Raw genomic sequence first — 27,701 nt, forward strand, 5'->3', positions numbered from 1 at the left:
GTAACTTTGACAACATTAGTAAAGGAATATTATGTGTGCAGTGCACAGTTTGTCCAGCTGCACAGTGTAGTGTAGCTGTAGAGCGTCTTACAGGGTGTGGATGTCTAGATGCCCAAGAAAGAAAGTCTAAATTAAGAAAGAAAACACAAACGTTTTGTACACAGTCTCATTTACATAATGTATATCAGTATTTAATGTACTGTCTAAAATATAATATTTGCTAATCATGCATTACATGTGTCACAGCAATAAGAGCTGCCTTTGGCCGATGGTTGTCATGGTGAAAGCTGAGCTGACCTCTGCAGGCATTGAACACCACCCTTTGAGTCCGGACTTTGGACTTGTTGAGTCTGCCTCAACGTTAATCTTCCATTAACGGCGATACGTTGCTGGCGCAGCAATACCCGTTCCCATGGCAACAGCCCATAAATGCTAGCAGAGGCATATTCCCATGATTAGTGACATGCTCGATGCCCAGGAAGGTGGAGGTGCCAGATGGTTATTCCTGTGTTTACTGTCACTCACTCTCATTCCGTGTTCATACACAGCTGAACTCACTATGAGGAGACTATAAGCAGCTGGAATTGTAAAAAAAAATTGAAGGCATCCATTTGTGTATGTGCCGCCAGTGTTAAATACAGTCTATAAAATCTTCCCATCGGTAACAGCTGCTCCTAATTCTGTATGTGCAGTCTTTACTTTGACCCGAGAGGGAGAAAAGCCAAGCAGTAAGCCACTCGAGACCAAACAGGGAGAGACGTTACTGTCAACTCGCCATCTCACAGCCGTGTTCATTGGTCTTGTCTGTGTTTGAGTTCTCTGAGCTCAGTGCGGGCAGAGATAAGAGCTATATGTGCTGCATTAACACAGACCATTTGGGGACAGGTTTTCCTTTAGGTTACTTTCCCCTGGACTCAGGCTGACAATGGGCAAGGAGGGAAGTGCTGCTGTGGGCAGAGATTGAGGAAAGGACAGCAAAGAAAACTGTCCTAATGGAGGGTTTATTTGGGGCAAAGAGCCACACACAAAGGCAGCTCATCTAAAGAACGGGGCTTTGGGGCTTGTTGGATTGAGGGAAATAGTCTAGGACCAAGCTGTGCAGTTAAAATGACTGTTGAACCTCCTGTCTTTCATAGGATATTTATTGGTCCGTGCCTTCTTCTGCATATATATATATATATATATATATATATATATACATACATACATACAGATGTTGTATGATCATAAGGTCTTGACGGATTTGACGGTCATTTGGACCATGGAGGTCAGACACTGGTGTTGGTGGTGGCTGGTGATGATTCTGCTGAGACCGGCTGGCTGAGGAGGCTGATGAAATGATGAGTTTTATGATGAATGGGCAGTGATGTGGAGGAGAGGTGTAGCAGGAGCAGAGCGGTACACAAAGCGGAGACAGAATGTTGTTTAGAGCAGAGAGGATGGAAAGAGGAGCCGGGTCATACCAATGGATGGATGTGACCAGCCGATGTGTTTCAACAGCTGTAGTGTTACATTTTGACACTCCTCCAGGCGCTTTTATATCAGTCATACAACTCCCTGAATTGTTTTTCCAACTCCCAAACCCAAGAGTATAGGACAACAAATGTCTACACTTACACAACACCAAAAAGTCTAGTGAACTGAACTGGAATTAAATTCACTTACTTAAACATGTTGCCGCAGAGTCCACTGGGACTCCACTTTGAGAGCAGCAGTAAGATGTCGTTCTCGCTCAGAATAAACTTGAACAGAAGCTGAGCAAAGCTTTCCATCTTGGTATAACATAACACAAAATGATGAGTGATTCCAGTTAGTGGGGCTCCCGGTAGAACAACTCCGACGGGGACAAACCACACGCTTCATCTGTGCTGGGATTTACTACTCTGCTGTCCCCCTGCTGGGAGTCTGATATAGCCTGATGACTCTTCTTATTCGGGGTAAGGTGGGTTTCAGCCCCAAAACAAATACTACATAGCAAGGTAATAATTGCCACAGTGTAATTGGCATTTAGCCTGGATCCAACTTCAAACACCTGACAACACTTAACAACAGAAGTTGAACACAAACAGATGGTTATCTGCCTAAATTGCATCACTCCAGTCAAACTACATTTTTCTTAACACAAGCATCGTGTTACACAGCAATAGTTTTTAACAAGCCAAAGCAACAAATAAAAGAAGAAAAATGTTGTCACTGATGACTGTGGATACTAGACATTTGATCCTCAGCAATTAGCTTCAGTTTAGAGTCAATTCTGCAAAGGATGTAATAGATGCATCTCCACCACAAACACCAGCCTCCTGTCTTTTTCTTTTCTTCCCTCATGTATTTGTGTGTTACTCTCATTTACGGGGGAGTGCTGACTCAACTGCAGCCGTCTGCAAAAAACCTGCCCTTTGTTTTGAACACACTCAGAACAAAGAATCCGGCAAACCTGCTCATCAAAATATTGTTCTAAAGCAAAACAAGTGGTTCCTTGCAGCTCGCTAGTTGGTCAGTTCACATTCTTATAGTTCAATGTAACATGTGGATGCGTACAGTTACATAATGATGGATTTAAATAATGGTTTATCATATCCTGAACAATCAAGAGCCAAGAGGAGTCACATGGGACTGATGCACAAGCCTTTAAATAAATAACACATTGAAACATCAGGATGAGAAATAATAAGCATGTTTTCTTTTCCCCTTTCAGGAGGTTCTTTGCGGCTCATCTTTTTTTCCTTTTGTCCTGAGTCAAAGCCACTCCAGTAGGCAAGATGACATTTCTAGGGCACTGTGAGAAAATGTCCCTCAAAAAGGCACCAGAAATTGTATAAAAATGCAAGACTTGTGTAACATATCACTGACCTTTAACTGTGGCGACCACTCTCGAAAAGCATGCACGCTGCTGCGCACGCTGCTGTGCACTCAAATGAAAGCAGGCTTGCACAGAGCTCTATGAACTATGTGTATACAAAAGAAAGAAACCCGTATAGTATTCTGAGCCATAGATGTACTCAGCGCTAGCCTTACATACAGTACATCATGGTAACGTGCACTGTATTTCTTCTGTGTCCGTGCATGATCAGACACGCTGCAGACATTCACTGCTGCAAAGCATACCTCTCATTCAAAATGCATTTCGCACACTAACAAAAGCCAACCCACAAATTCTGCAACTCTCAGTTAACGGCTTCCACTTTTCAATTTCCGTCATCGCTGCCCGAGAAGCGAGCTATCATTACAGTAGACCGCCACTCATTTCCTCAGGGGACATCTGTGTGATGAGAGCAGGCAAGGCTCTCAGGTACAAATCAATTTAGCCTCTGTCCTGTTGCTCAGAGGCCAGGGTATATTTTGGGAGCACTTACCAAAGTCTGACATGTTTGATTCTTTTTCTTCACCTCCGCCTCAAGTGCTTCACACTCCTTCCTTCTGGTGCTGATCTCAGTCTCCTGGGGAGGGAATAAGAAAAGCAAAAGACAGCTGCTATGATTTGTCAGGAACAGAAGCTTCCTCAGATAACTCAGAGAAACTAGGCGTAGAACGAGGGAGCGGGAGTGCTTCATTTTTCAGCAGCAATTTTGCGTGTGTGAGTGCATACGACAGAGACGGATTCAAATGGATATTACGAAACGCTTTAGTTGTCAGACAACAGAGAAGAGGATGGAAATATTTCGGAGGCTCAAATGTATGGAGTGTTCGCTCTCCCGTGTAAATGAATATCAATACATCAAGTGGAACTGAAGCGTTTAAATATGTGGGTACATTTACTGCCTGGTGTTCAACCAGTGCCTTAGCTGACAAGTAATATGGCCTCGGGAGGTGTTTGAATGCCTGTTATGTTTCAATCAAGCTGCTGTTTAACTGAGCTGACAGCCGAATTACAAAGAAAAGAAGTTAAGCTTTCTTCACGGAGCCTGAACCTGACTAAAGTCTGCCACAGTTTCCACGGAGGATGACTTGTTTAGTCTATCAGCGTTCTCCAGAGGATTCTCCGCGACTGGCTTCTCAGAGGAAGCGCGAGGGATGCAGCTAGTAATGGGATATCCTCTAGAAAACTGCCTGTGTGATTTGCCCTGCTCTGGAGATGCCGCATCGCTTTTTCTCTCTCTACTCCAATCAATCAGGTGACACTTTCAGGAAAGCTGGCATGCATTCAGTAGTGATGGTTATCTGGTTATCTATTTAACCAGATAACCCACAGTTCATTTAAAGCATCGACAGTTACAGTTACACTGTTCTTAAAGCGCAAAACGCACTGAATTGTTACATCACCAACAGGATCTTCCATTTATCTGCAGACCGAGATCTCCGTCAGTGTACGAGGAGCAGCATTGCTACGGATGGGAGTAAAAGTGCAGCCGGATGTTCCGAGATTAGCGTATAGAATTAAACAGGATTTTATCTGTGTCAGCGTGTGCTACCAGTGGGCACACACACACACACACACACACACACGCACACACGCACACACACCCTATGTCCCTGAGCAAGACTGAAATAAGCATCAGCGGAGAATCCCAGGACACACAATGCATGCTCCATGTAAGGAACAATTGAATGTGCCCTTTATCACAGAATCACTCAGCTTGTTTTCACTTAGAATATACATACATGCATATATATATTTATGTGTCTTTATATAGGAATCAATTCAAATGGAAGACACCAGCTGGATCACTACTTCGTGCTAGAATAAGGTGAGCAATAGGTTCATCAAGCAAGATGAACAGAGAAAGAGGCAAAAGCTTTGAGCCTTTTGAGATCTGTAACCTTCTGCTGTTTGATCACAGTCAAGAGACAGTTGGTGTAATAAATGTTTGACTCCCTCCTGTTACAGAAGTAGGAGACAGTTCGCTGATGTTTGAGGTGCTGCGTGACACAGGAAAAGAGGAAGTAATATAGAAGGCATTAAGGGGGTTGGGAGAAGGGCTTCTTGGCTTAAAAGGTAGCCAATGGGGAGATCCGAGTAGGGGTTGATCATGAAATCCATAGGATTAAAGTTATTTTGCAGGAATGTGACATCACGATATTGCACAACTGAAAGTTATGTCTTTCAGCTAAGAGAGTTATTATCTATTGGATTACTTACAACAAAAACTTTCCAGTTCTTAACTATACAATGAACAGAGCACAGAATAATGCAATGTTTAATACTATTAAAAGAGCAAAAACAATTGGACATATTCAGTCAAATCTACATAAACGCAAGACTGTCTACACCATGTTGACTGCAAATGATTTCCTTTGGATGAATCACAGAGAGCCTCCGCAGACAGCTTGCCATCTCCCGTGTGGGCTGGTATCTATTGAGTACAACCTTCAGCACCAGACGGCTGCAACGCACACGATGGATATCGGACTCACACGCGTGCACACACACACACACACACACACACACACACACACACACACACACACACACACACACACACACATAGTTCTCCCTGCTGCTGAAGCACATTTGTTTGGAGCACATTTGGAGCCAATGTTCAATTAAAAATCCCTCTGACAAAAGATTCAAATGGCTGCCATCGTGAGTAATGAGCTCCTGTATAAGTGAAGAGGCGTTTACTGCGCAGCAGATGAAGACAGATGAGTAAAACCATCCCCATAGGCTGAATCTACCATTCTTGCCTCACTGGCACTAATGCAAATGCATGCACAGGAGAAGTGCATCCACAGCGATCTGTACCACCTCCACGTCTCCTATGCACTACCGTATGAGCAGCAGGGATTTTAAAGACTGAGAAAATGACTATCTTGACAACTTTCAGACTAGGTCAAGATGCATGTTTAAGTTTTAGGTCAAAGACAAAATAACTAGAGGATAATGTATAATTATTATTTTGGATCAATCGGAAAATATGTTTTATTTGGGTTTGAGCCAATTGAGAAAAACACAATGATGATGTTTGATTGTTTGATGATATTTGTAGTTAGCAGCTTTCAAAAATGAGAATATTGAGCTTTTTACTGACTTATATTACATTACATTACTTATATCATTGCAAAGTTTCTATTTTGGGGTTTCAGGTGTTTATGATTGTTTCAAACTAAGGCATGAACCATTTTTTCACTGATCCTGTGCAATTTCTAAATTGTAATACATTTGGAAGTCCTCTGACTTTTCCCATCTAGTGCTATCATCAAGTCCCTATTTTCTTCAAGTGACTTTCCCACGTTGTTTTTTCATCTAAAAATGTGTCTTGGAATGCTAATCATCACTTTTACTTGAGCAAAATCAAGCTATGAAAGTCAGTACATGTTGTTCAAAAGAAAGCGCCTCAGCTGACAACCCTGAGCACAGCCGCGTTCAGCACCACGGACAGTTCCCCCGGGACGACAACAGCAGCAGCACACACAACTTACTTCAGCCGTTTCTGTTGCTGCGGACTCTCCATTGATGAAATGAGGTGCACATGCTACAGTATAATTTCGGCAATGACTAATTAACACAGAAGGCTATCCCCGTCCTGTTCTCAGCGTTCGGTCGTCTGATCTTTTGTAGTTGGGAAAGCTCTGTGTATAATCTCTGGTGAGCAGAGGTAAACTCATTAGCCTGTCTCTTTCATCCCTCGTTGTGTTGAATATGCATGATGCGTAATGATGGCAAAAATCCCGTCTTTAGCTCAGCAAAACAAAAATTGCTCACGTTTCCTGCCAGGGTAAAACCAAATATATCAAATCAGATATCAAATATAGACGAGATGAGTTCCAACGCAGCTTCTGTTCCTCATGTGACGTCTTTAAGGTTAACTTCGTATCTAATCATGACACTGAATACTAATCCTTTGCAGGCCCACATATTGCTACAGCTCAGCTGAGTTAGATCACAATAAAACTCATGGCCACCCAAAAGAAAAGGCACTTGGCTTTTTACTGAGAGTAGTTAGACTTAGAAGTACATCCCCTCTAAATGTGGCCCATTCTGTAGCTTTACAGCTAATTTGTTGCCTCTCAAAAGGTCAATAGTGCTCCCTGAGAAATAAACTGTCCCGAGACACTTTTTTCATGCTAGTGTGTGTTGGTTGTGTTTCCCCAGGCAAGCCACAGCGAAAGGAAAGGCCATTAAGGAAGCTGGAGGAAAGTAATACAAAGTTGAATGTTGTCCGTGAGGACTTTCCTTTGTTACTCAGCAGCATGTAATATATGACTACACTGCTGGCCCGGACACACAGTAATCTAGTGCATGACAGCAAGCACTTGTGAATTCAGATCATTTGAAATGGCAGAGTAAGTTACATAACCCCTACGGCTTAAGTATGTGTGCGCAGCCACAGATGCTTGCCCTCCACCAACACTGTACTCGCCTGCCTCCTGCAAGGGTGTATCTGTGTGTATGTGTGTGTGCTGACTGGGCATGCAGATGTGTGTGTGTGTGTGTGTCTGTATGCACGGCGACTTGCAGACCAAGTGCTGAATCATACATTCACAGGAAAAACAAGAGTAACTCCCAGGTGTCAACAAGTGCATTGCTCCACACACACAGACGGAGACGCCAAAAGTAGAGAAGAAAGGGTGAAGAGTGCAGCGAAGGCAAAAAAGAGGGATATTGACGTGTGATCATGTAGTACAACGTAAAAGCAGAGAGGCTGAGATGTGAATGCAAATGAAAAAGAAGCAAGAACGGGCAAAATGAAAAATGGGATGGAGGCAGGATTTACCGTCTAAGCTTCTCGGCTCTGCAGCATTTCGTCCCGGGTGTAAGACCTCGGCGAGGCGTCCTCTATCAGGCATATTAAACATCATGCAGCAGTAGCAAAGCCTTCCTCTCATCAATTCTCTATCGGTTTTTCTTTCACATTCTTTCTCCCTGTCAGGATCCCCATGAATTGGCGTGCTGCAGAATCAGAAACGCAGCTACTACGAAGACCGGGGTCCGACCTCTGTGAGCAGCCGAGTGCTACGCGGCCTGCTTATGTCTTATAAGGCCTTGGAGTCTCGCAGTTATGGGTCTTCAGAACAAAATGCAAAGAAGAAGACAGGGGGCACAGCAGGGGAGAAGTAAACAAATAATAATGAATGAGGGCAAAAACTGAAAAAAAAGAGCTATCCCGCTACCATCAGAGGCGATGATAAGAACGTTATTAATGAAAGAAATAAAAGGAGAGCAACAGGAGAGGAACAAAAACCAGGGTACACAACAAATGAAAGTTTGTTGTAGGAGGCTAATTTGAAAGAGCAAGCTCAGTGTGTGAGACTTTAAATCTGATAATCCCCCCGCATGAAGACAAAGATGTCACAAGAGACTTTTACTTTGATGGAAATCAAACAGTGACTCATGCAGCGACAACCGACTCAAAGGATAAAGGAGGGTTCAGTACTTTGTAATATATCCATTATGACAATACAGGATTCAATTATGAAGGTGGTTAAAATAAGCAGTTTGTTTTGGAGGTTTGGCAGTGGAAACCATTTCGCTGACCAAATGACCACAGAGAGAACATCTGATGATTAGTGCTACAACCAAGCTACGCTGAAAGCCCACTGCTGTTTGCCCACTCAGACGGACACGGGTGGCTTACTCATCCTAGGCTGGATTTGCTGGCCAAGCTTCGTCAGTCTGTGATTCGGTTCACATGGTAACCTTCATCTTCCGTGGCAGCTTAGTAAATGCTGTGAGACAAAAGACTCATGCGTCACCTCTGCAGCTTGTATGGAGAAAACGTGATATGTGAGTGGGCACTTGAAGAAGCTATTTTAAATATGAAAACCTGTTAAAAATGTTTTTAACCACAGGTTTACCATTAACCAATAATGGCTTCTGGCAAACAAAAATGAAAGATTAATGATGCACTTAGGATTCATTTGATTAGGTCAAACTCAAGGGCCACAAACTTTAGGCCCCTGTATGTCTGCTCCACAACGATTTGAAAACGTTGCTTTGAATTCGGATACTGACATAAACATACACATTACACAGCACTTTGATATAAAATATTTCACATACAGTATAAATGACTGTAAAGTACAAACAGACCAATAAAACGGGCGGATCAGTCCGCGGGGGGGGGGGGGGGTTGCGCTCTCACATCTGTGCCCCTCTCGGTCGGAAGCCAGCAGAGAAGGAGAATCTCACAGACCTGCCATGATCAAATTGATTCGCATTGAACCAAGCTGCCCGTTTGTCTGCACACTTGGGCCCCAACCAGATAAGCTGATTATAACAAAATATTACATGCTGGCCTATTTGTTCTGATCCAGTGTTATCCCAATGTCTCTGGTAATACAACATCCCTGACCTATGAAATGTCAAGGTAGACTAAGATGGATAATTGTGAGGTATGTGCAGCTACCCCTCCGACCGAAACTGGTGCAGCCTTTGACAAGAATGGAACTGTTTGAGTTGTGTCATTTTATGTCCAATAATGTCATCTGAACCTGTCACCATATGAGGGAGGCCCGTCTCCCGCTTTGATCCTCAGCCAGAGCCCCAGACATATGCTGCTCCATCCTGCTGGGAGGAGCTGTGCTGGATGCAGGGAACAGCTCCTCGTCGCCTCCCTATTCATTAACCACATTTCAACAGCTGCCGACCGTTTAGTTGGCTTTCCAGGTCGCAAAATCCAATATAATGAGCACACCTTCACTCTTATGTCCTTTTGTCAAAGGGTAACAAACTTAACGTTGCCCAACACATAGGCTGCACAATACCGCTGTAAACAGTCAAAAGCTGGAATATGTTGACACAGCATTGATTCCCCTTAGTTCAGGCGAAGAGCGAGAGCATCCTTGTGCACCAGGCTCTAACATCTCTCCCTTAGCACAATCTCCAAAGCTTGAAATAGAGCTGCAGTGGCAGCGGCAGTGTCCATTAATGGGTCTTTAATGCCAGGGAAAGGAAAATGGAAGGTCATACGCGGTCTGGTGTAGAGGATTGTCTGCGAGAAAACGTGCAAGTCAGAAAGGCTGCGTGTCTGTGAATTGATCATTACGAGGAGTCAGACTTGGCTTTTGACCTCAGCGAAGCCAGACCGATTCTGATGGGAGGCGTTTTTTACATTAGAGCGCGGGCGAGGAGATCCAGTGTCCGGTAATGGAAGACAGGTGGTGCTCGGGATGAGATAAAGAGTGAGGCTCTCAACCCACAGGAGTCTGGCACAATCGCTGCAGAAACGGACGCCTTCGCAGCCCATCTGGGGGACACTCTCTAACCATCACTGCCAATTTACAGGACACTCAATTACTGCTCATTATCGGCGCTGGGAGTTCAACGTCCATGGGCCAAATCATACAAGAGGACGGATGAAAGGAAACATGCAATGGCAATGCAATGGCTACAGGTGACTTTGATTCAGCACTAGTCATTTCATCCGTATGTAATTGTACAAAGAGGTATTAAAAAAACTAGAATACAAACATAAACAAACATATAAATCAAACACAAAACGTTTGCATGTCTGTGAAATGTGTGTGTGTGGACCTTTTTGTGCAGGGAATTTTATTCAAACAACATAATTATTATTACATTTACATATAGAACGTATGCTGCAATGCTGCTCTGCTAAATGCTAACGCTAGCTCAATGGCAAACCTTTCAACAGTAGTTGTTCAGATATTTCAGTTGGGATCAATGGACAGCAAATCATTTACAATGACTCCAGGGCGTAAAAAGACGACCACAAATCTGACACAAATTTTGCTTTTGCTGTTAGAGTACAAAAAGATAACAAAAGATTCTGTCAAAAGACTTTTTTTGTCAGACTGATCTGGAGTCAAGATCAAAAACCAACAGTATAACAGAAGGTGAGTCGTGGTGCGTGCGTGTTTGTCAGAGTCCAACATTAGCATATAAACAGCACCCTGGACTGCTGCACAAGGCCTGATTGTCAATATGCTCGCGGGTCCTCATCCAGGAGTCAGAGAGGAGCTGTCAGGACTTTGATTCCCCGCTCAACGGGGAGAGGATGAACAGCTGAAAAACAACCCTCCAACCTGTCAATCATTGAACTCACGCGTTCTTTCACCACGGACTCCAATTTGAGTATTGAGCGTTACAGAAAGAGAACTCCAGTGTAGCTTTATACTTTCGGAAAATGGACTCAGAAAGGTCCAAAGCAGATGCCTGGATACGAGACAGGGAGAGGCCAGACAAATGTTGCTGACTGTAATAACAGTTATAAGCAATAGTCGTTCCTTTTTTCCCCAGATCTAATTCACTGCACTGAATCTTTCCAAGCAGGGACTTTACATATGCTAAATACGTGTGCATAAACTTGTGTTTGTGTGTGTGTGTGTGTGCCCGACTGTGGTTCCCAAGACAGAAACTACTGTAGCACCATCAATTTCTACTGCCTCCACTCAGCAGGGGCTTTGGAAGGAACAGAACCCACATTTGTACTGATCCAACCACTTTATGTGCACCGGAAAACACTCCAGACCATAATAAGCCCTCATACAGCAGCTAACAGAGCAGCTAGTATATTTGAAAGGCCTAAACACAGACATTATATCTTGCTATAATAGCTGCTTGCATACATTGATAACACATACAACATGCAACCTTCGATTGGCTGTTCTATCAAAGCACAGTCTGGCGAAAGCAGTGAACACATCGCGAAATGAGCCTTATTCTGCCCTTCGTGCAACACAGGAGAACACTGATTATGTTTCCACGGAGAACATTTAAGCAAATGTTTGCCTGCTCTCAGCAGTTACCATGGCATTTGTGCTGGCAAAGCAAAAGCTGGAAAAATGAAGAGATGCTGTCTTGCAAAAGGTTGCTACATCTACATACAAGTTGATGCAGGACTTCACTGCACCGAAAATCTCTTTTCCCCCCACACGGAATACAAAGCCAGATTCTGTGCAGTCGTAAATGGCTCAAACTGCACTGCTGTGGATTGTTTTCTCATGCAGAGAGTGTTCATGTCTTCCAAAGAATTTTTCATGGTTTGAAAACAGCTACAGAAGGAATATGAAAGACTGTGTGTGTGTGTGTGTCGGTGTGTGTCGGTGTGTGTCAGTGTGTGTCTGTGAAAGAGAGCGTGACATTGCTTCTCTGATATCCCAGCTCATTCAATTAAAACTCTTGAACTACTTCAAATGTCTGTCTGAGGCTCATTAAACACCTTAATGGACACTGTTGATATCTGAGATTCAGCTGGTGTATGAACGCGTCAAAGCGGACACACTCTGGGTGGACTTGTATGGAACATAATGTGCTTTTTTCAGTGTGACATTTGGCAGTAAATTATTTCATTGAATTCCATGATTATAATGTTTCTGAAAGTGCAGAATATGACACAGAACATGATTTAGTTAGTATTTAAAACTCTAACTAATCTACAACTCTTACAACTTTATGGAATAGTTCGACTTCTTGAGAAATAAGCTTATTCACTTTAACTGTATATTTCAGTATTTTCCATTATCTACAGCATCCCACCAATCTTAGCGTAGACGTATGGTTGCTAAGCCATGTGGTCAAAATCTTGCATCTGATTTATTTGAGTATCTAGATGTATGTTTTCATCACAATGTGATTCGATTGACAATAAATTGTCAAACTGAATTAATGCACAGCCCTAAGTACAGTAAACCTGTGTGTATGGAGAACAATACATCCATTGTATGTCACATACAATGACATATAATGATAAAGACCCAGATCTACAATTTGAATCATTATGAATAGATGGCATGTTAAGAATTCAAGGCGCATTGAAGGTTCTGTTAAACCTGTTGAGTATTGCCGACCATGCCCGAGAATTTTGAAAATAAAACCCTCTACTTTGCATTAAGATGAGGCAGAGCACACAGGAAGCCCACTGACAACAAAGGACAGATCATCCTCTCCTCTTCCGCTGGCCCCTACTGACCTGCCTTCACACTCCAGCACACCGAGAGAGAACCACACTGCATGCCAGCGGCAATCCACAGCTTTTACCGACTCCCAAGAAAAACACGGAACTACTGTCATGTGGTATACAAACAAATCCGCGCAGCACGCATTCTCCTCCACCTTAAAAAACTACAAACCACAAAAAAATAACAAAGAGAGGAGGGTCTGGGCAAAACCGACAGACGGAGAAAGAGATAAAAAAAAAAAAAAAAAAAAACGGGAGAGAAAGGGAGGATGAGCGGGAGAGTGATTGGTAGCTGGCTGCCGTTCCGGCCCGCCGGCCTCCCGGCTGATGCACAGGGTTGCGTAATGGGTCTGCACGCAGTGTGTGAAGCGCAGCAAACAGGGCTTCAGCACATGTAGCTGAAGAAACCACTCAAGCCTTCTGGGGAAGGGAAGTTATTTCAGCGAGCACATACATACACGGGATGAGACAGCCGTGTTTTGACATGGTGCACTAAAAATAGCACGTTCCTAAAAGAAGAAAAAAAAGGAAAAGATAACAGAGTGGCAGTCAAGCCCCAGAGTGGCACGAGAGGGGAGTGATGAAAACATTTCTTCCAGAGAGAGCTGAACTTGGGGGGTAGGGGAGGGGGGGGGGGGGGGGGGGGGCGGGTTGCGGGCAAACCACTCTGAACCCAAGACATCTCGCGTCTCACTGGGGCCGTTATCCCACCTGACACTCGGGCTCCGCACAACGCCTCACAGCCGCCGCGCACACCGAACCAAACGCGAGCAATTAAGAGTCAGCATGAGCAAGTTTGCATGATCTGTTATGTAATTCTCAGCCTGCTGGTCCGTGTGTTAGGAAATGGCGGCAGACAGGCCTGGTGTGTTTTCTGCTGCACATATATGGCCATTAATCACGCTCTCTGTCTTTGCTCTTTTTTTTTCTCTTTGCAGAGAAGAGAAGCCGGAGGGCGGCGGACCCCGAAGGCACCGCGGCACGTGCAGGCCAGACTTCAGCATCGCTGCAAATGTCACACAATGTTAGCCCGTTTGCTGGAGGGCAGACTACGGTCAGAGGATCGCAAGGACAATCTATAAATGGCACCTTTGATACTGACTCTCAATGGATGCAATGTTTGCTCACGCTCTGATCTGTCACTCAACTCCCTCTGATCAATTGATGAGCCTTTTTTTGTGATTTCTCCTACATGGGAGGTAAGAAAGCTTGGTTGCAGATACATGCAAAATACATTTGAGGGGTTTGACTCTAAGAAACACCAGCATTTTTTCCTTCCCGCTGGGAACTAGAATTGATGAGTACGGGTGTTTTTCTCAACGGAACGACAGAGCAGGTATCTGGACACAAGTCCTGTGTCTGTTAGTGAAACATGAAAAAATACTTTCTTCAGGTGTTTTAACTGTGGGAAAGAGGGACATCAGAGTAAAGTATGTCCGGAGAGGACAGGGTCTCATAAAGACCAGAACCAGCTAGGAACTGAGAAGGGCAGGGGGCACAGGGGGGTACAGGTGAAGTCCAAAAGACGAGAGAGGAGGTATCAGGTGTAGTAGAGGAGGCGCGAGAGGAGGTGAGGGAGGAGGCGTCGAGCGTGGTCCCCTGGGGTGAGGGTGGAGGAGGTGAGGGAAGGGGATGTGGTTGAGGAAGTGGGGGCGGTGGGGACGGATGCAGCCCGGGTGAGTGCTGAAGGGCCAGTGGAGACGGGCAGTGGGGGGGACATGGAGGGCTGTGAGGAGCAGCTTAAAGCCCCTCAGCTGAAAAGGAAGAAGGGGGGAAAAGGTGGCAAGTTGAAAGCTAAGAAAGCTACAACAAAAGGTCGAGATGCTGACGTATCTGACTCAAGTGAGGAGGGCGACTCCGGGTCCTGCATGGAGGACGACTCTCCTGCTGAAAGTGAGTCCTCTGAAGAGAGGAGCTTGCAGGAACTCTGGAGTCTACAGTGTGGAGAAAATAAAGCGTTTCCTGAAAACCTCTAAAGGCGTAAGAGGTGTTCGAGTAGAAGACTACTTCTCTGACAAAGATCCCATATGAGCAGTGCAGGGAGAGGAGGTCTCACTGATCGAGAGATCTTCAGGCTGCGGAAACTGAAGTCCAGAGGAGAAACACACGGACCTCTGGGCTCGGCGGCATGACGTCCTCCTCCGACCCGCCACCCTAAGATCCTGGACCTAAAGTGGACTCTTCTCGGGGGGGGGAATCCATCTGGCTGAACGGGAGAGACCTGAGCGGGAGGACGGAGAGGCTGTCCGAGGTGGAGAAACGACGTAGGGGAGGAGACTCCTGACTCCACCGACCGGTTTCTGGCTTGTGGTTATTTATTTTTTTTATCCTATGTTATTAGTTTTCTAGAGCTGAAGGCCTGAGTATGACCACCATGCAGGCTTTCAAGAGACAGTGACGCGAGGAATAGTGAACACGGGGACAATGTTAAAAGAGATGATGTGCTTAGTCGGATTGCGTCTTTCTTTGTTTGTTTTCTTTTTGTACTGTGGCACCATCGTAATGGTTTAATGTACTTCGTGGGGTTTTGTGGAAATAAAGATGCTTGAAAAATCAAAAAATCTCTCTCTCTCTCTCTCTCTCTTTCTCTCTCTCTCTCTCTCTCTCTCTCTCTCTCTCGGGTGCATGAGAGGAGATTTCTGCAGGGTGTGTTGGAGTGTGAGTCATCATCAGTGCAGAGAGAGAAAGAGGGGAGAGGCATTCTTTAAGTAGAAGGCAGCACATATAGCAGCAATGCAGCAAGGAAATACAACACTCCCTCTGCCTTTCAATCGGGTTGAAAGCCAAAGAAAATATCAAAAAGAGCAGTTAGGGTCCCAGCAGGTACACGTATATGCTACCCGGCTGTTATGCAACAACAACAACAACAACAGCAGCAGCCCCAACGTATCCCATTGAAGGAGCACAGGACAATGTTGTGCCGGAGCTTAATGTTTTATGGGTGACTTTCCATCACGGTCAAGTTACCGTAATGAAGACAGGCCGGCACGCGCCACTGTAGGTGCCTCAGTGCAACACAAGGTACAAAACAGAGGGCCGGATAAATGTTGAGTGTTCTCCGGAGCCACGTCAGTAAATTAGGTCTTTTAAGTGCCAATTTTCAGAGCTGAAACGTCTACATACGGATTAGCTGAAGCTGTTTTGAGTTAAATAATCAGCGATAATGCAGCATTTTTCGGGTTTTGTTCTGGACTGCCGTGACATAGAAATCAGACATTTGAAGACTGTTTGGTGAAATGAAATAAATGATCAATCAAAAAAAATACTCTGATGAATCAAAAAAAGAAAAGAAACGTTAGCTCCAGCCTGGCTCCTTTGAAAGAAATGGCCAGAACACCTCTCATAGATCGTCTCATGAATCCAAACTATCTTTTGCTCCCTGAATGTTTAGTTGGAGCAACATCCAGTGTCTACCGGAGGAATCTGCCCCTTTCTGTCCTTAAGCATTAAGACAATTCCTGAAGGACTGCACAGAGAGGACGGGAGCTTTCTCCCACTACGGACGGAATATGGGGTCAAAAGTCTGTTCGCAGTAAACGCTTAACATAAAACTGGCTTGATGGCCGAAACTGAATTTGATGAGATAAATTTCATGGATAATAAATTGTTATCAATGAAACTTCGTAGAATTCAGCAGTTCCTTTTATGGAAAAGCAATTCCTCAAAACAAAGGTCAGAAGAGCTCGTGCCCTTAATAAAACACCAAACAGACACAATTCAATCCATTTGAATCTTCCCGTAACATTCTGTATCTTTCTCACTCACGCTGTACAAAGGTCACGATTTCCACCGGCCTGACCTTACCTTCTCCCACACAGAGACAGTGCAAGCCTTAAAAACTAGTTCCCTCATGTCCACATAAGCAGCAGGTGACAAACGGAACGGTTTATGTCTCCACAAGTCAGTCCGGAGCGAAGCAGAGACGGACCTCTCTTCAGTTATGCTGAAACCACAGAATAAGTCTGCCACCTGATCCTGAAGTTCATGCTGCGAGTGCAACACAAGCCTGTGGATTGGATTACTGCATTCTGCAATAGCTCCACTCACCTGGTAATGCTTCATCACAGACTAATTTATTAGCTGGGGGGGTTTGACAGGGTCAATGAATATGAACTCAAGGCCAGCGTGGCAACGGCGCGTTTTATCGATCAGCCTCGTTATTCGGGAGTGGTTACAAAAACTTTTGGCAATGTAAACATTGATTGTTTTTTTACTCCCGAAAATGTTCTGTTCTTTCTTTTATTCTCTGATAAAGGTTAAATATTCAGTACCCTTTGCCTGGTGTGATATTTTGCTCCACAACATCACTGTCAGACGACACTGAGCCTGTGCGATCCAGCTCTGGGATATTTTTTTTAGATGCCAATAAGATAATAAAATAACAAAATAAAAGGGTTGTTTATTTTCTAAAGCTGGCATATTTACCAGGACTTTCCGGAGCTGGCTCTCGCTCCGCTTGAAAGCTGTCTGATACCTATGACATCAAATGCAAGAGGAAAAGAAAAAGCAAGGAGAGCTAAAAGCAGAGGGAGGCCGATGCCGTTCAAAGCAAATGATCCGTGAAAAATACTTTTTTGTTGAACTACTTGAACACAAAAAGGTGTCAGCTAAGTGAGTAACCCCGAGTCAGGACCACTTTACATCCTGAAGCTCCTACTTAGAACAAAACCTCAGACAGCATCTCGAATGCAGCAAGAAGCACATTTCAAAACTTTACAGTCAACTAAGCAAGTTCTCAGAAAAAAATGATTTAGAAAATGCTCCAACAACAAGCAGCCCAAAAGAGCAAATCAAGGGAGCGTAGTGGGTTATAGACCGATACAACAATCCAGACAAAGGGACAGCTCATCACAACTCTTGTGACACTGTGAGCGGCCGGCTCCGCCGTCTGTATGAGAAACGCTGGCGGCCATTGTTGGCCTTTAATTCCACCCAGGCACCAATCTAATTAAGGGGCACTCAAATGAACATAATGACCCACCTCCTGATGATTCATAATTACACAAAGATCTAAACATGAAAACATACAGAGTGCAGAGTCTCAAAGTCCATGTTTTTTTCAATGTGGATTTTTCGGTTCGGTGCTTGAAATAAGTTCTGTGCTCAACACAAAATCAAAGAGATTCTAAGTTTTCATCTTATGACATATAACTCGTCAGTAGATGCAGGCGTAGCTTAACGTTAGCTTCTTCCGTCTGCCGAGTGCGATCACTACTTTTGAAAATGCAAATTGCGGCCGTATATCGCGCTGAGTAAGTTCCCAACTTTAGAGGCCGGCTGAGGCTCACTGGAATTTTAGCCCAAATACTCAATGCCCCCCCCCACAAAAAAAAATCTAAATTAAGTGATAAACTACTCTCTGGATTAAAGGTTTAGGCGCAAACTGTCCCTTTAAACTTGACGGCGCAGCTCTGGAACGTCAATGACAATCATTGTATTTAGCCACCACATAATTGGAATGACCTTATTAAGCTGCTGCTGGGTCACAAGCAGATTTAGGTTACAAAAACATATGAGCTGTCCTTTTGGATCCGGTGCTATCTGTTGTCATACTCCCCCCCTCTATTGGCACATGAGTGCACAAGCACAGATAGATGCACAAAAACACTAAACACTCTTTCTTTAGCAGATAGTGTATCAATATTTTCGCACTGGCTCCATAAATACCAGTGGCCGTCCAAAAAAATCAATGCACGCCTGCTACATATTTTAATCTGCTCATGAAGGTCACATCACTCCAACCAGGCTTGAGAGGCCGACGCTCACATACCCGCCCAACAAGATCAGCCAGCAGCTCATTTGTGTCCCTCTCACACCCCGCCCAGGTTCCACTAACGTCACTGCAGCTTACACTATATTAAAACATGCAAAAACAGACAGAGCTTATCAGCCATAAATGCATTATAAACACCGTCTCAGACGCCCCAGCTGCGTTGTCAAGGTTTATCCCTGTGCAACTCGTCTTCATTATAGATGAGGCAGAGGCGAAGGGGAGGGTTCAGCGGAGCGCTATCAGTTACCAGAAGGCCAATCTAAATCTCCCTCGTCATGACCAGACTCTGTTTCAGAGCCACGGGGGGTGACACAGCAACAAGCTCAGCCTTCCCTGCAGGCAGCTGTAGATTAAGGCAAAACCCTCCAGCCTGCGTGGAGCTGGAGCAAAAGAAAACACTGTTCCCGTTTTCAGAGATTGAGGGACGGCCAAAGTGATTCCTGCCATCACATGAATGTGTCACTTTGCTAACAGGGCTTATGAAAGTTAGATGAACACTTTACGATCTTGTTAAAACCGGTTACATTATTAAAAGGGCACATTCATCCTGCCGGGCGAGAAAGAGAGTCTGTGGCAGATTGAAATTTTAATAAGCCCAATGCAGTGGCTGGAGGTTGAGAAACCTGGCAGAGATTTAGCTGTGAAATCCTGAACGTGGGCATGAGATGATTTAGCCTCATTGCATGATGCACTCGAGCAGCTCTAGGGACACAGAGTTTTGCAAACCTGTGATGAACCCATTAACCAGCAATCAATCCGTCCAGCGTCCAGAGAGAGTGAGATGATACTGTGAAGTCAGGGGATGACGGCTGTTGTCAGCAGCCGAGGAAAAAGGGAAAGGATCCCCCCTCCCCCTCTCCCTGCTATCTGTGATAAACGGTATCACAGCATCAGAAGTGTAAGGAATTGACTACAAACAGGGCTGTATGTGTGCGTCACTGTGTGTGTGTGTGTGTTTGCCCTTTTCCCATGTGTGCTGGCTGGCAACAGACACCCTGTGTGTTACATCACGCCGTACCTTCCTCCAGCTCCTTGCAGACCTGTGAGAGAAGCAGTGGGCCTTGTTCCAATAGCAACACAGACTTACAGTTTACATTCAAAGCTCGTTTCTCAGTGAGGAAATGGGACAGGAGTGAGAACCGCGTTTGCTGCTTGTGAATGATAACACATGTTTTCTGTGCTGGATAAACAATTATTAGATTGTCAATGGCGTGCAGGGAGGGTAAGGGGGGGGGGGAGGGGGGGTTTAGTCGCGTGCTCTCTGTACACTGATGGAACTGCTGTGCGCAGCGAGGAGTGGACAATTGTAAGCTTGAAAAAAAAGAAAAAAAACGCTTGGTGACACTTGTCAAGAGGGACGATTTTCAAAATAAAATGTTTTTCAGAAGAAAAAAGTCAAATGACAAAAAAAACAACTGTATTCTGGTTTAGATCACTGAATGTTGGTGTTACATTTAAATTTAACAAAGTAATCAACCATTTCCAAATTGTCTTGAAAAAAAGTTTGAAAAAAAAAAAAAATTGCCATAATAACATGAACAAAGTTTTATCCTCCAACGCCCAACAGATCTGACGTGGATTAGTACATACGCTAAATTTAGAGTACTTTTATAAAACTACCTTAAAAAGTGCCATCCATCAGTTACCAACATTCACACCAGTCTCACAGTAAAGTCACAGCTACAGGAGCAATTTTTTGTTTAGTTCTTTCGTCCAACATTGAGCGAGGTATCGAACCACTGACCCTCTGATTGAAGGACGAACCACAGTAACACTATGGAAATATTGGTGCTGCTGAGAAAACACTTAGCTGCTTCTGTCACAAACCAACACATTATCAAGGAGAGTCCTGGGTGATCAGCGCGTCAGTAACACAACCGCTAATAACCAGTCGGGCCGCTGAGTCAGTGTTGCGTAGAAGAAGCAGTGTGCGGTCCTGGGTCAGCCAGCAGCATCCGAGCGTTAATAAGGGGGGGTAATTGAATTAGAGGATCAGTGGAGGCCTGTAGTGCGGACGCCACACCGCTCTAATTTCATTACAAGTGATGTAAACATGATGTTGGCCCCCTAGTGCGGGGCCCTCCCACATCGATACACGCTCTCACATAAAAATAAATGACAAAAACACAACTCCATGGCCGCTTGTCTCACGTAACATCCTGTCCCAGCATGCAGAGATTTCAGCTTGTGTGATAGTTTGTGAGAAGCTACAGTTCATACAAATCAGCATTATGTGGGACAAGAAGAGAATGAACACAGCGTCAGGTATTCAAGTGTTCAAAGTGTCGTCGAGTTTTGTGCTCAGTTGGTCGCATCGATGTCTCACGGCAATCTGTCCTCTGTTCTTCTGTGTGCGGTTCATGAATGATCCATAAATCTGGCATTGATGGCAGTGTAGGCGAGAGTACGTGACACATTCAGATGACAGCGGAGAATACTTTTTGTTCTGTTGTGTAGAAGAACAGGATGGGGAACCAAAATCTATGATATCCGTCCTGTGATTTCTTTTTTTAAATCTTTGTAATGCATGTCTATGATCAGTGCTCCGGTGATTCACTTCACCATCAAACTGACCACAAAAACTCTTCACACCCCTAATAAGTCTTTCCTCTTTCCATCTCAGCTCTGCCAGACGCTCCCACAGACAGATGGGTAATAGGTCAGATGCTCATCATCAAGCAAATCAGAGCGCAGGAGGAAAAGCTACGGAGTGATGGAGACGGAAAAGGGGGCTTTTGCAAAAGTACCAAGAGAAACGCATTGCCGAACTCTTTGCCAAAACATCCCATTAAGTGCTTAAACCTTACTTCGACCAGTCTTTGACAGATGCACCTGCAGAGACGGCCAATTTAGCTCCGGAGTTTAGCGTGAGCGAGTAGGTTTGGGAGGAAATGGTATGTTTGTTGCTTTTTGCTTCTGCATTTTTCACCTTCTCGCTAATAAAGCACCTTTTCTAATGGTTGAACGTTTCCATTCTGTCGGTTTGGATGCACATTATCCTGCTGCTGTCAGCACAACGGCAACGAAAAATTGCCCAATGTACTCTCCGTAATCTGAACGTTACTAAAACACACACTTGTGAATTTTCTCAAACTGTTCTACAGGTGCATAATTCATTGGTAGGAAATCGTCTGACGTTGGACAACAGATTACACATAAAGTGTGATAAGAGAAAAGAATTGTTGTTGTTGCTGTGGGATTCCATCTTTAGCACAATTATCCACGCCGAAAAGAGGACACGCAACAACGGTAAAATAAACCTCGCTTTTATTAACATCTCTCTCTAGAGTTGGGTACACAGAGTACGCGTGCAGTTTGTTGATTGCATATCAGTCATAATATTACAGAGCTGCAGGCTAATGGAGCTTGTTGAAGAAGTGCCTTATGCTCTGTCAGTTTTTCATTACCTCTTCACTGAGTCTTAGGTGGAACCGTTTAGTATTCATAATTACTGATGCAGTTGTTTTTCCACTTCAAGGAACCAACAACACCACCCTCCCCCTCACCAGCGACTTATTTCCTCCTAGTCCATTTCTCTGTTGACTGAGCGGTGCAAAACACCGGCTTAATGGCCCCGCAAGATGCACGTTGACTACTCAAAAGCACTCGTTTCCTAGCAACCGCCACAGGTACGAGTGGAGAGATTTTGTGTATTCTGTAATTATCAAAAGATTTAGAGCTGAACAAATGCAACAGCCCCAAAATAAGTATAACACACTCAAAAGTGTCAAAAGTGTATGTGCAGGCAAATGCACAATTACATTTCCAATTTGTCAAGATCTTTGGAGTTCTACAGACGCACAGTAAATGCAGTGGCCATTTGTCCTCGGGATCAATAGACAATTGTGTCAAAGGGCCACTGGTTTGTTTCTATTACGCAGCAAAAAGAGAGTATTGTCCAAGTAGACTTTCATTCTGTTTCATATTTATTTTGCTCACAAGACAAGCCAACAAACACAAATTGACTGCTTTTCCCATGACTGCCTTCCTACGCTGGTAAAATACTATATATCACCCAGGTGCATGCTGGTCCTATAGCTGGCTATGCCCTTAAATTACCTCCACGTGCCGACAGCATTACCAAATGAATTAGTCATTCAACTAACCAAATGAAGCCAAAACTATGTATATTTAAATTACAAAAAAATTATTTGACTACACAAATTACAAAAAGCTATCTTAATACATCATTCAATCAAACCTAAATAATAATACAGAAACATTTACAAATAAATAATGAAATACTAACTGCAAATTAATAACTACTAAAGTACATATGCTTTTATTTTTGGTTGCTTTGACGTAAAAGCTTTTTAGATTTTAAAAAGATAAAGATGATACAGAGATCTTTGTTAGTTTCTTATCTCACTACTTTTCTTGAGGAGAGCAGTCAGAATGTTTATTAACGCTGTTCATTAAGAAGAAGCTGCGAATGACAGAGCTAACAGTTTATGCTTCAGCCCCAAAGCTTTGGCCACTGTGAAGACAACAGCGTGGTGAGTGCCGATGGGATGCAAGACAGAAGGCCAGCGGCGCCCACACGCCCGACCACACCAACACACACACACACACACACACACACACACACACAGACAACCCGTCCCCTTTGCACCACGCTGAGGTCTAATCGATGCAGCTCATTCGTATTGCACCCCAGACATCAGGGGAAGCCGGGGGAATTACAATCAGCCCCCGCTGTGATGTATCCCAGCCGAGAGGAGGCCTGAGGAAGACAAAGCCAGCTTCGCTCGGGCAACCTGTCGTTTACTGTCCACCACCTTTTTAAACAGCATTTAACTGAGCAGACTGTACTTGAAGCACCATCGTTAAAAGAGCGGTACACTATATTTTGGATATTTAAATGAAATTAGTTGATTTTCTCCGGGTGTCTGTAGTTGCATTGACACACACTGTTGAGAGATTGCATGGAAGCAGTATGATCTCAATTAATCTTCTGCTTGAAAACAGGAACAGATCAAATCATAAATGGTATTAAAACTACCTCTTCAATGAGGGCTCCTACCAAACAGGTTCTCGAAATAACTGTGGGTTAAAATACGGAAGCCACTCTTAGCGCGCTAATCGTTTCTAGTTTAGTGCCGTTTGTGTTAGTGATGTATTTTCAGACACATTTATGAAACTACCGAGTGTAAGCCCTGTTGGCCGGCCAGTAACCGTACTGTTCCTATTAACAACCTCAAACATGATACTGATGAAGATACTGCAAATATTGGTTGCACTGGTGCTACTGACAATAAGTCACAACGAGTAAAGATGACCTCTTAGCCTTTATTTATCGGGATATTATGGATGATTTCATAACATTTTTCGATCTTGAAATGATCCAATTGGTCCTCCGTGAACACACAAGCCTTTAAATTAGAAGATTGCCTCCTGACGTTTCCCTTAAATGGTGAAGGGTCTTGAAAAGCAGAGAAAACTGCTACTTTGGCCTCAATTAATCCCAATGATGCCTCGAAATGAACACAGGCAGAGCTCATTTCCAAATTAAACCAACAACTGGAGGAAAAATAACTCATGGTTCAGAAGTTCACAATCCACAGCATCGAGGGGAACATGAAAGCCGCTGGAAGCAAATGCCTCCGCAGTCCTCAACTGCCTCTAATGGACCATGGATCAACAAGGCTTTATCTCCTTCTCATGCAGAGAACTCACCAGTAACTTCTGCTCCAGCCTTTGGTGGCTCAGGGTGTTCGGGTTGAGTCTCAGAGCTCCGCTTGTGTCCTCTAGAAGACGTGAGTTGTCCAAACGCCGCACACCTGGGAGCTGAAGGGACAAAAATTCATTTATGAGCTATGGGGGCAAACAGAGAAGAAATTGCTGAAAGGATTTTATTCAAATTAATATTGTAAAAATAGGACTGTGCATTTTCTTATCGCAAAAACGTTTCCACCACTGATGATTGGTATAATTTGACTTAATTCTATTAATCAAAGTCACCCATTTGATTTGCAATGCTCCGTTTACTCACATACTAAAATCTGAAAAACAACCAAGCAACATATTGACCTGGTGTTTTCAAAGAAAAGTAACCCTTATTCAACCAGATACTTACAAACTCACACAAGTGTAAGATGCCAACAAGGTAAAACAACATCCGCTCTCCGTGTTGAACCACTTAGCCACCAATGCTGAAAGCACAACCTAAACGGCTTGTTATTGCCAAGCTAGTGGAGCTGACTGGAAATAATAATGCAGCTTATTCAATTATTCATGGTCCCGGTCAGGTGGAACCAGATGCTGCTTTTGTGTCATAGATGGAGCGCTGTAACAGGACTCAAGCCTGGAAGGCCGCCGCTGCACGGAGGCCAAGAACTCGCCAGGCGGCCTTAGATGCTGCCGGCCCACAAACCAAACGCAGGATGTCACCACGCTCACTTTGCTGTTTCCGTGAGATATTGTTCAATCAGAAGACAGAAGAGATTCAGCCAGGTTGGCCCAAAACGGGGGCAAAGTGCTGCTCCCAGTTCACCCACCTTCTGTCGGCGTTGCTGCACCTCCCCCTGACATTTGTGACCATGGCCAGAAGAGGAGCCCCCCCCACCCACGCCGCGCTGAAGCGTTGAATGCTAATGTTATGGTGCTGTGTGCCCGCCACTCCTGAGAACAAGCAGTGCTATTTTTAGCCACATGTCCCCAGCTGCACATGCCCAACCCGAGGCCAATGAGCAATTAGTGTTTGTTTCTAATGGCAGGAGGCAGCGCCGTAACCTCCATAGCGCAAACAGGCATCTGGACGAAGACTGTGTCGGTTCCACGCCGTGCCGGCAGGGTGGAGAAGCTCCCTCCGTCGGCGTTGTCCCTCCGCCCACCTGAACCTCCAAAGGGCCTGAGAAGCTCATCGGCTGCCGTTCCCACTGGAAACCAGGTGACTTATTTACCTACTACCACGGTCATTTGTGGCCTCGGCGGAAAATAAAAGGTAAACGGGCCTTTGTTTCGATATCGATAAAATGGACGCCTTGTTAATAAGTCAAAACCACCTCTTGTTTGTCAAAGGGGACAAATCCCCATATGTCAGAAGGCTGCATGGAGTTATTCTGGGAATTGCAGCGTACGATTATTATTCAGTTAATCTGAAGATTAATGCACCCACAGTCTTCTAAGCCTAAAGTGACCGGTCAAACTACCAAAAGTACTTAAACTAGTTGTAAACTGGACAATGTTCAATACTCTTATGAATGAATTACAATTAGATCATTTAAAGTTCTTTATAGAAGTATCATTCCCCAACATTTCATCCCTCTGTCTGTGATCTGATTGAATGACATTTCAGAGCGGTGTGGCCTCATCCTTTGTGATGATGTGTAATGATAATGCAGAGTTTAAGCCTTTTGCTACGATGAATATTCCATGCAGGCACTTCTAATTAAGCAGAATTAAACACCATTGTCTCCAGCATGCAGGCATCTCCTCAAACCCGTGTTGGTCAGCTACTTTGAGATAATACTCAATATTATGATATATCTGGCTGAGCCGGTATAATAAGTCATTTTGGGAGTCAGTATGTCATGAGGGCCTCTTTAATTCGTTCTAGTCAGGGCAAAGCTAATTCAATCTACCTTATTACAGTTTCTTCATGCAATTACCCTATGCCCCTGTTCATTGATGGACCAGCATGGAGACAGTGGATTGGACAGCAGGCTTTTATCGAGCCCACACAGACCTATAACATAGCACAATGTAGCGTGACCCTTTATACTGTTAACAAAGATGAATCCCTGCAACAACAAATAAAGAAATGAACAGCACAGCAAGGCTCTTTATTTCTAGTAATCTGCTGTGAAATTCTACTTGATCGGGACATTAGAAACAATTACATCGTCACATGAACACAAAGCATTAACTCTGGAGTCCATTAGCAACCCATTAATCATCCTGTAAATGAAAGGTGTTGAAGAAAATGCAAGTGTGCCTCAAACTGACTGGCAGAGGGTTTGTAGCACAGCCTGCCAATAACACGTTATCAAAGAGAGCGCAATTAACCTCCAACATGGCGGACACTACCCAGAGTACAACATGTCCCCAGATAGGACATGAACATTGGACACGGTGTTCAACAACCACCACAGACGTCCGAGAATCCTGCCTACTGCTGTCCACCGTAAGTCCAATAAATCAAAGGGTTCACGGTTCACGTTGCCTTTTTTTGTACAAATGCAATTTAGCAAGTTTGGGTTAACTCAACGTATGCAACGGGGACATAAAACTGATTACGCTTTTTGAAGAGAATATGAGTAAAGTTTGGATAAAGCAGATGAAATACTGACAAAAACTGTAAGCGGAAAGCCAGAGAAAGAGAGAGAAAAAGAGAGAGAGGGAGAGAGAGAGAGAGGACGTCCGAGATTGAACCTGTGGAGATAAGCTTTTTTATTACAAAGCAAATCCTGACGAATAATCATCACTGCCTGTGGATTTTGGCAAGATCCACATAATCGTCCCCCCCCCCCCACCCCTCCCCCTCTCAGGCGTCATCTCCCACCTTCCAGAAGGAATCCAAGCGGCCCTGCACTGATCCCGTGAAAGACAACCAATGACGTGTCCATGACAACGTAACACCAATGAAGCTTTTGAGAAGCTTCTCAGTCACAACTACAAATGAACAGTGAGGGGAAACAAATAGGAAAGGAATCACTACCGCTGACCCGTGGGCTCTCATGATCTCATGGCGTGCTGTTTACACACTAGATCAGTGTTGCCCATCTGAGTGAGTGGACGGCGTCGATCAACTCCAGGAACAATCAATTATGAATGCAATCAGATCCCCGAGGTGATTACCGGCTACTCTTCTCTGACCTCAAGAGAAGTCGGCGGCCAGTCCATTACAGTTGTCTGTGTGCGACTACACGGCAGACTGATTGTCAGGATGCGACCTGCAACTATCCCACACTCGTGTAAAGGCACATGTACAAAAGAAGATGGGCACACACACACACACACACACACACACACACACACACACACACACACACACACACACACACACACACACACACACACATGCATACATTGAACACGTGTATAATGCAGATTCTAATCCAGGGGCTTATACTGCGCAAAACATCTGCAAAATCTGCCCTCGCATTGAGATTCCCTCCGGACACACGGGA

The 27,701-nt window shown here is 44.3% G+C and overlaps 1 protein-coding gene across 29 annotated transcripts in view; it reads right to left on the reverse strand.

The window, feature by feature from the left end:
• The window catches only part of rimbp2b (RIMS binding protein 2b), a 63,998-nt gene that overhangs the window by 30,609 nt on the left and 5,688 nt on the right, over positions 1 to 27,701 (reverse strand). For all 29 annotated transcript variants that reach the window (XR_013452007.1, XM_078086905.1, XM_078086925.1 and 26 more), the window contains 2 exons: positions 24,247 to 24,357; positions 3,354 to 3,437 (listed from right to left, as the gene is read on the reverse strand). Coding sequence is in view for 24 of the 29 variants with exons in the window: in XM_078086905.1 (XP_077943031.1) it covers positions 3,354 to 3,437; positions 24,247 to 24,357 (195 nt within the window). In the remaining 5 variants the exon portion in view is untranslated. The remainder of the gene's footprint in view (positions 1 to 3,353; positions 3,438 to 24,246; positions 24,358 to 27,701) is intronic.

The sequence above is a fragment of the Gasterosteus aculeatus genome, chromosome 13 (genome assembly GCF_964276395.1).
Source record: "Gasterosteus aculeatus chromosome 13, fGasAcu3.hap1.1, whole genome shotgun sequence".
NCBI classification, from domain to species: domain Eukaryota; kingdom Metazoa; phylum Chordata; class Actinopteri; order Perciformes; family Gasterosteidae; genus Gasterosteus; species Gasterosteus aculeatus.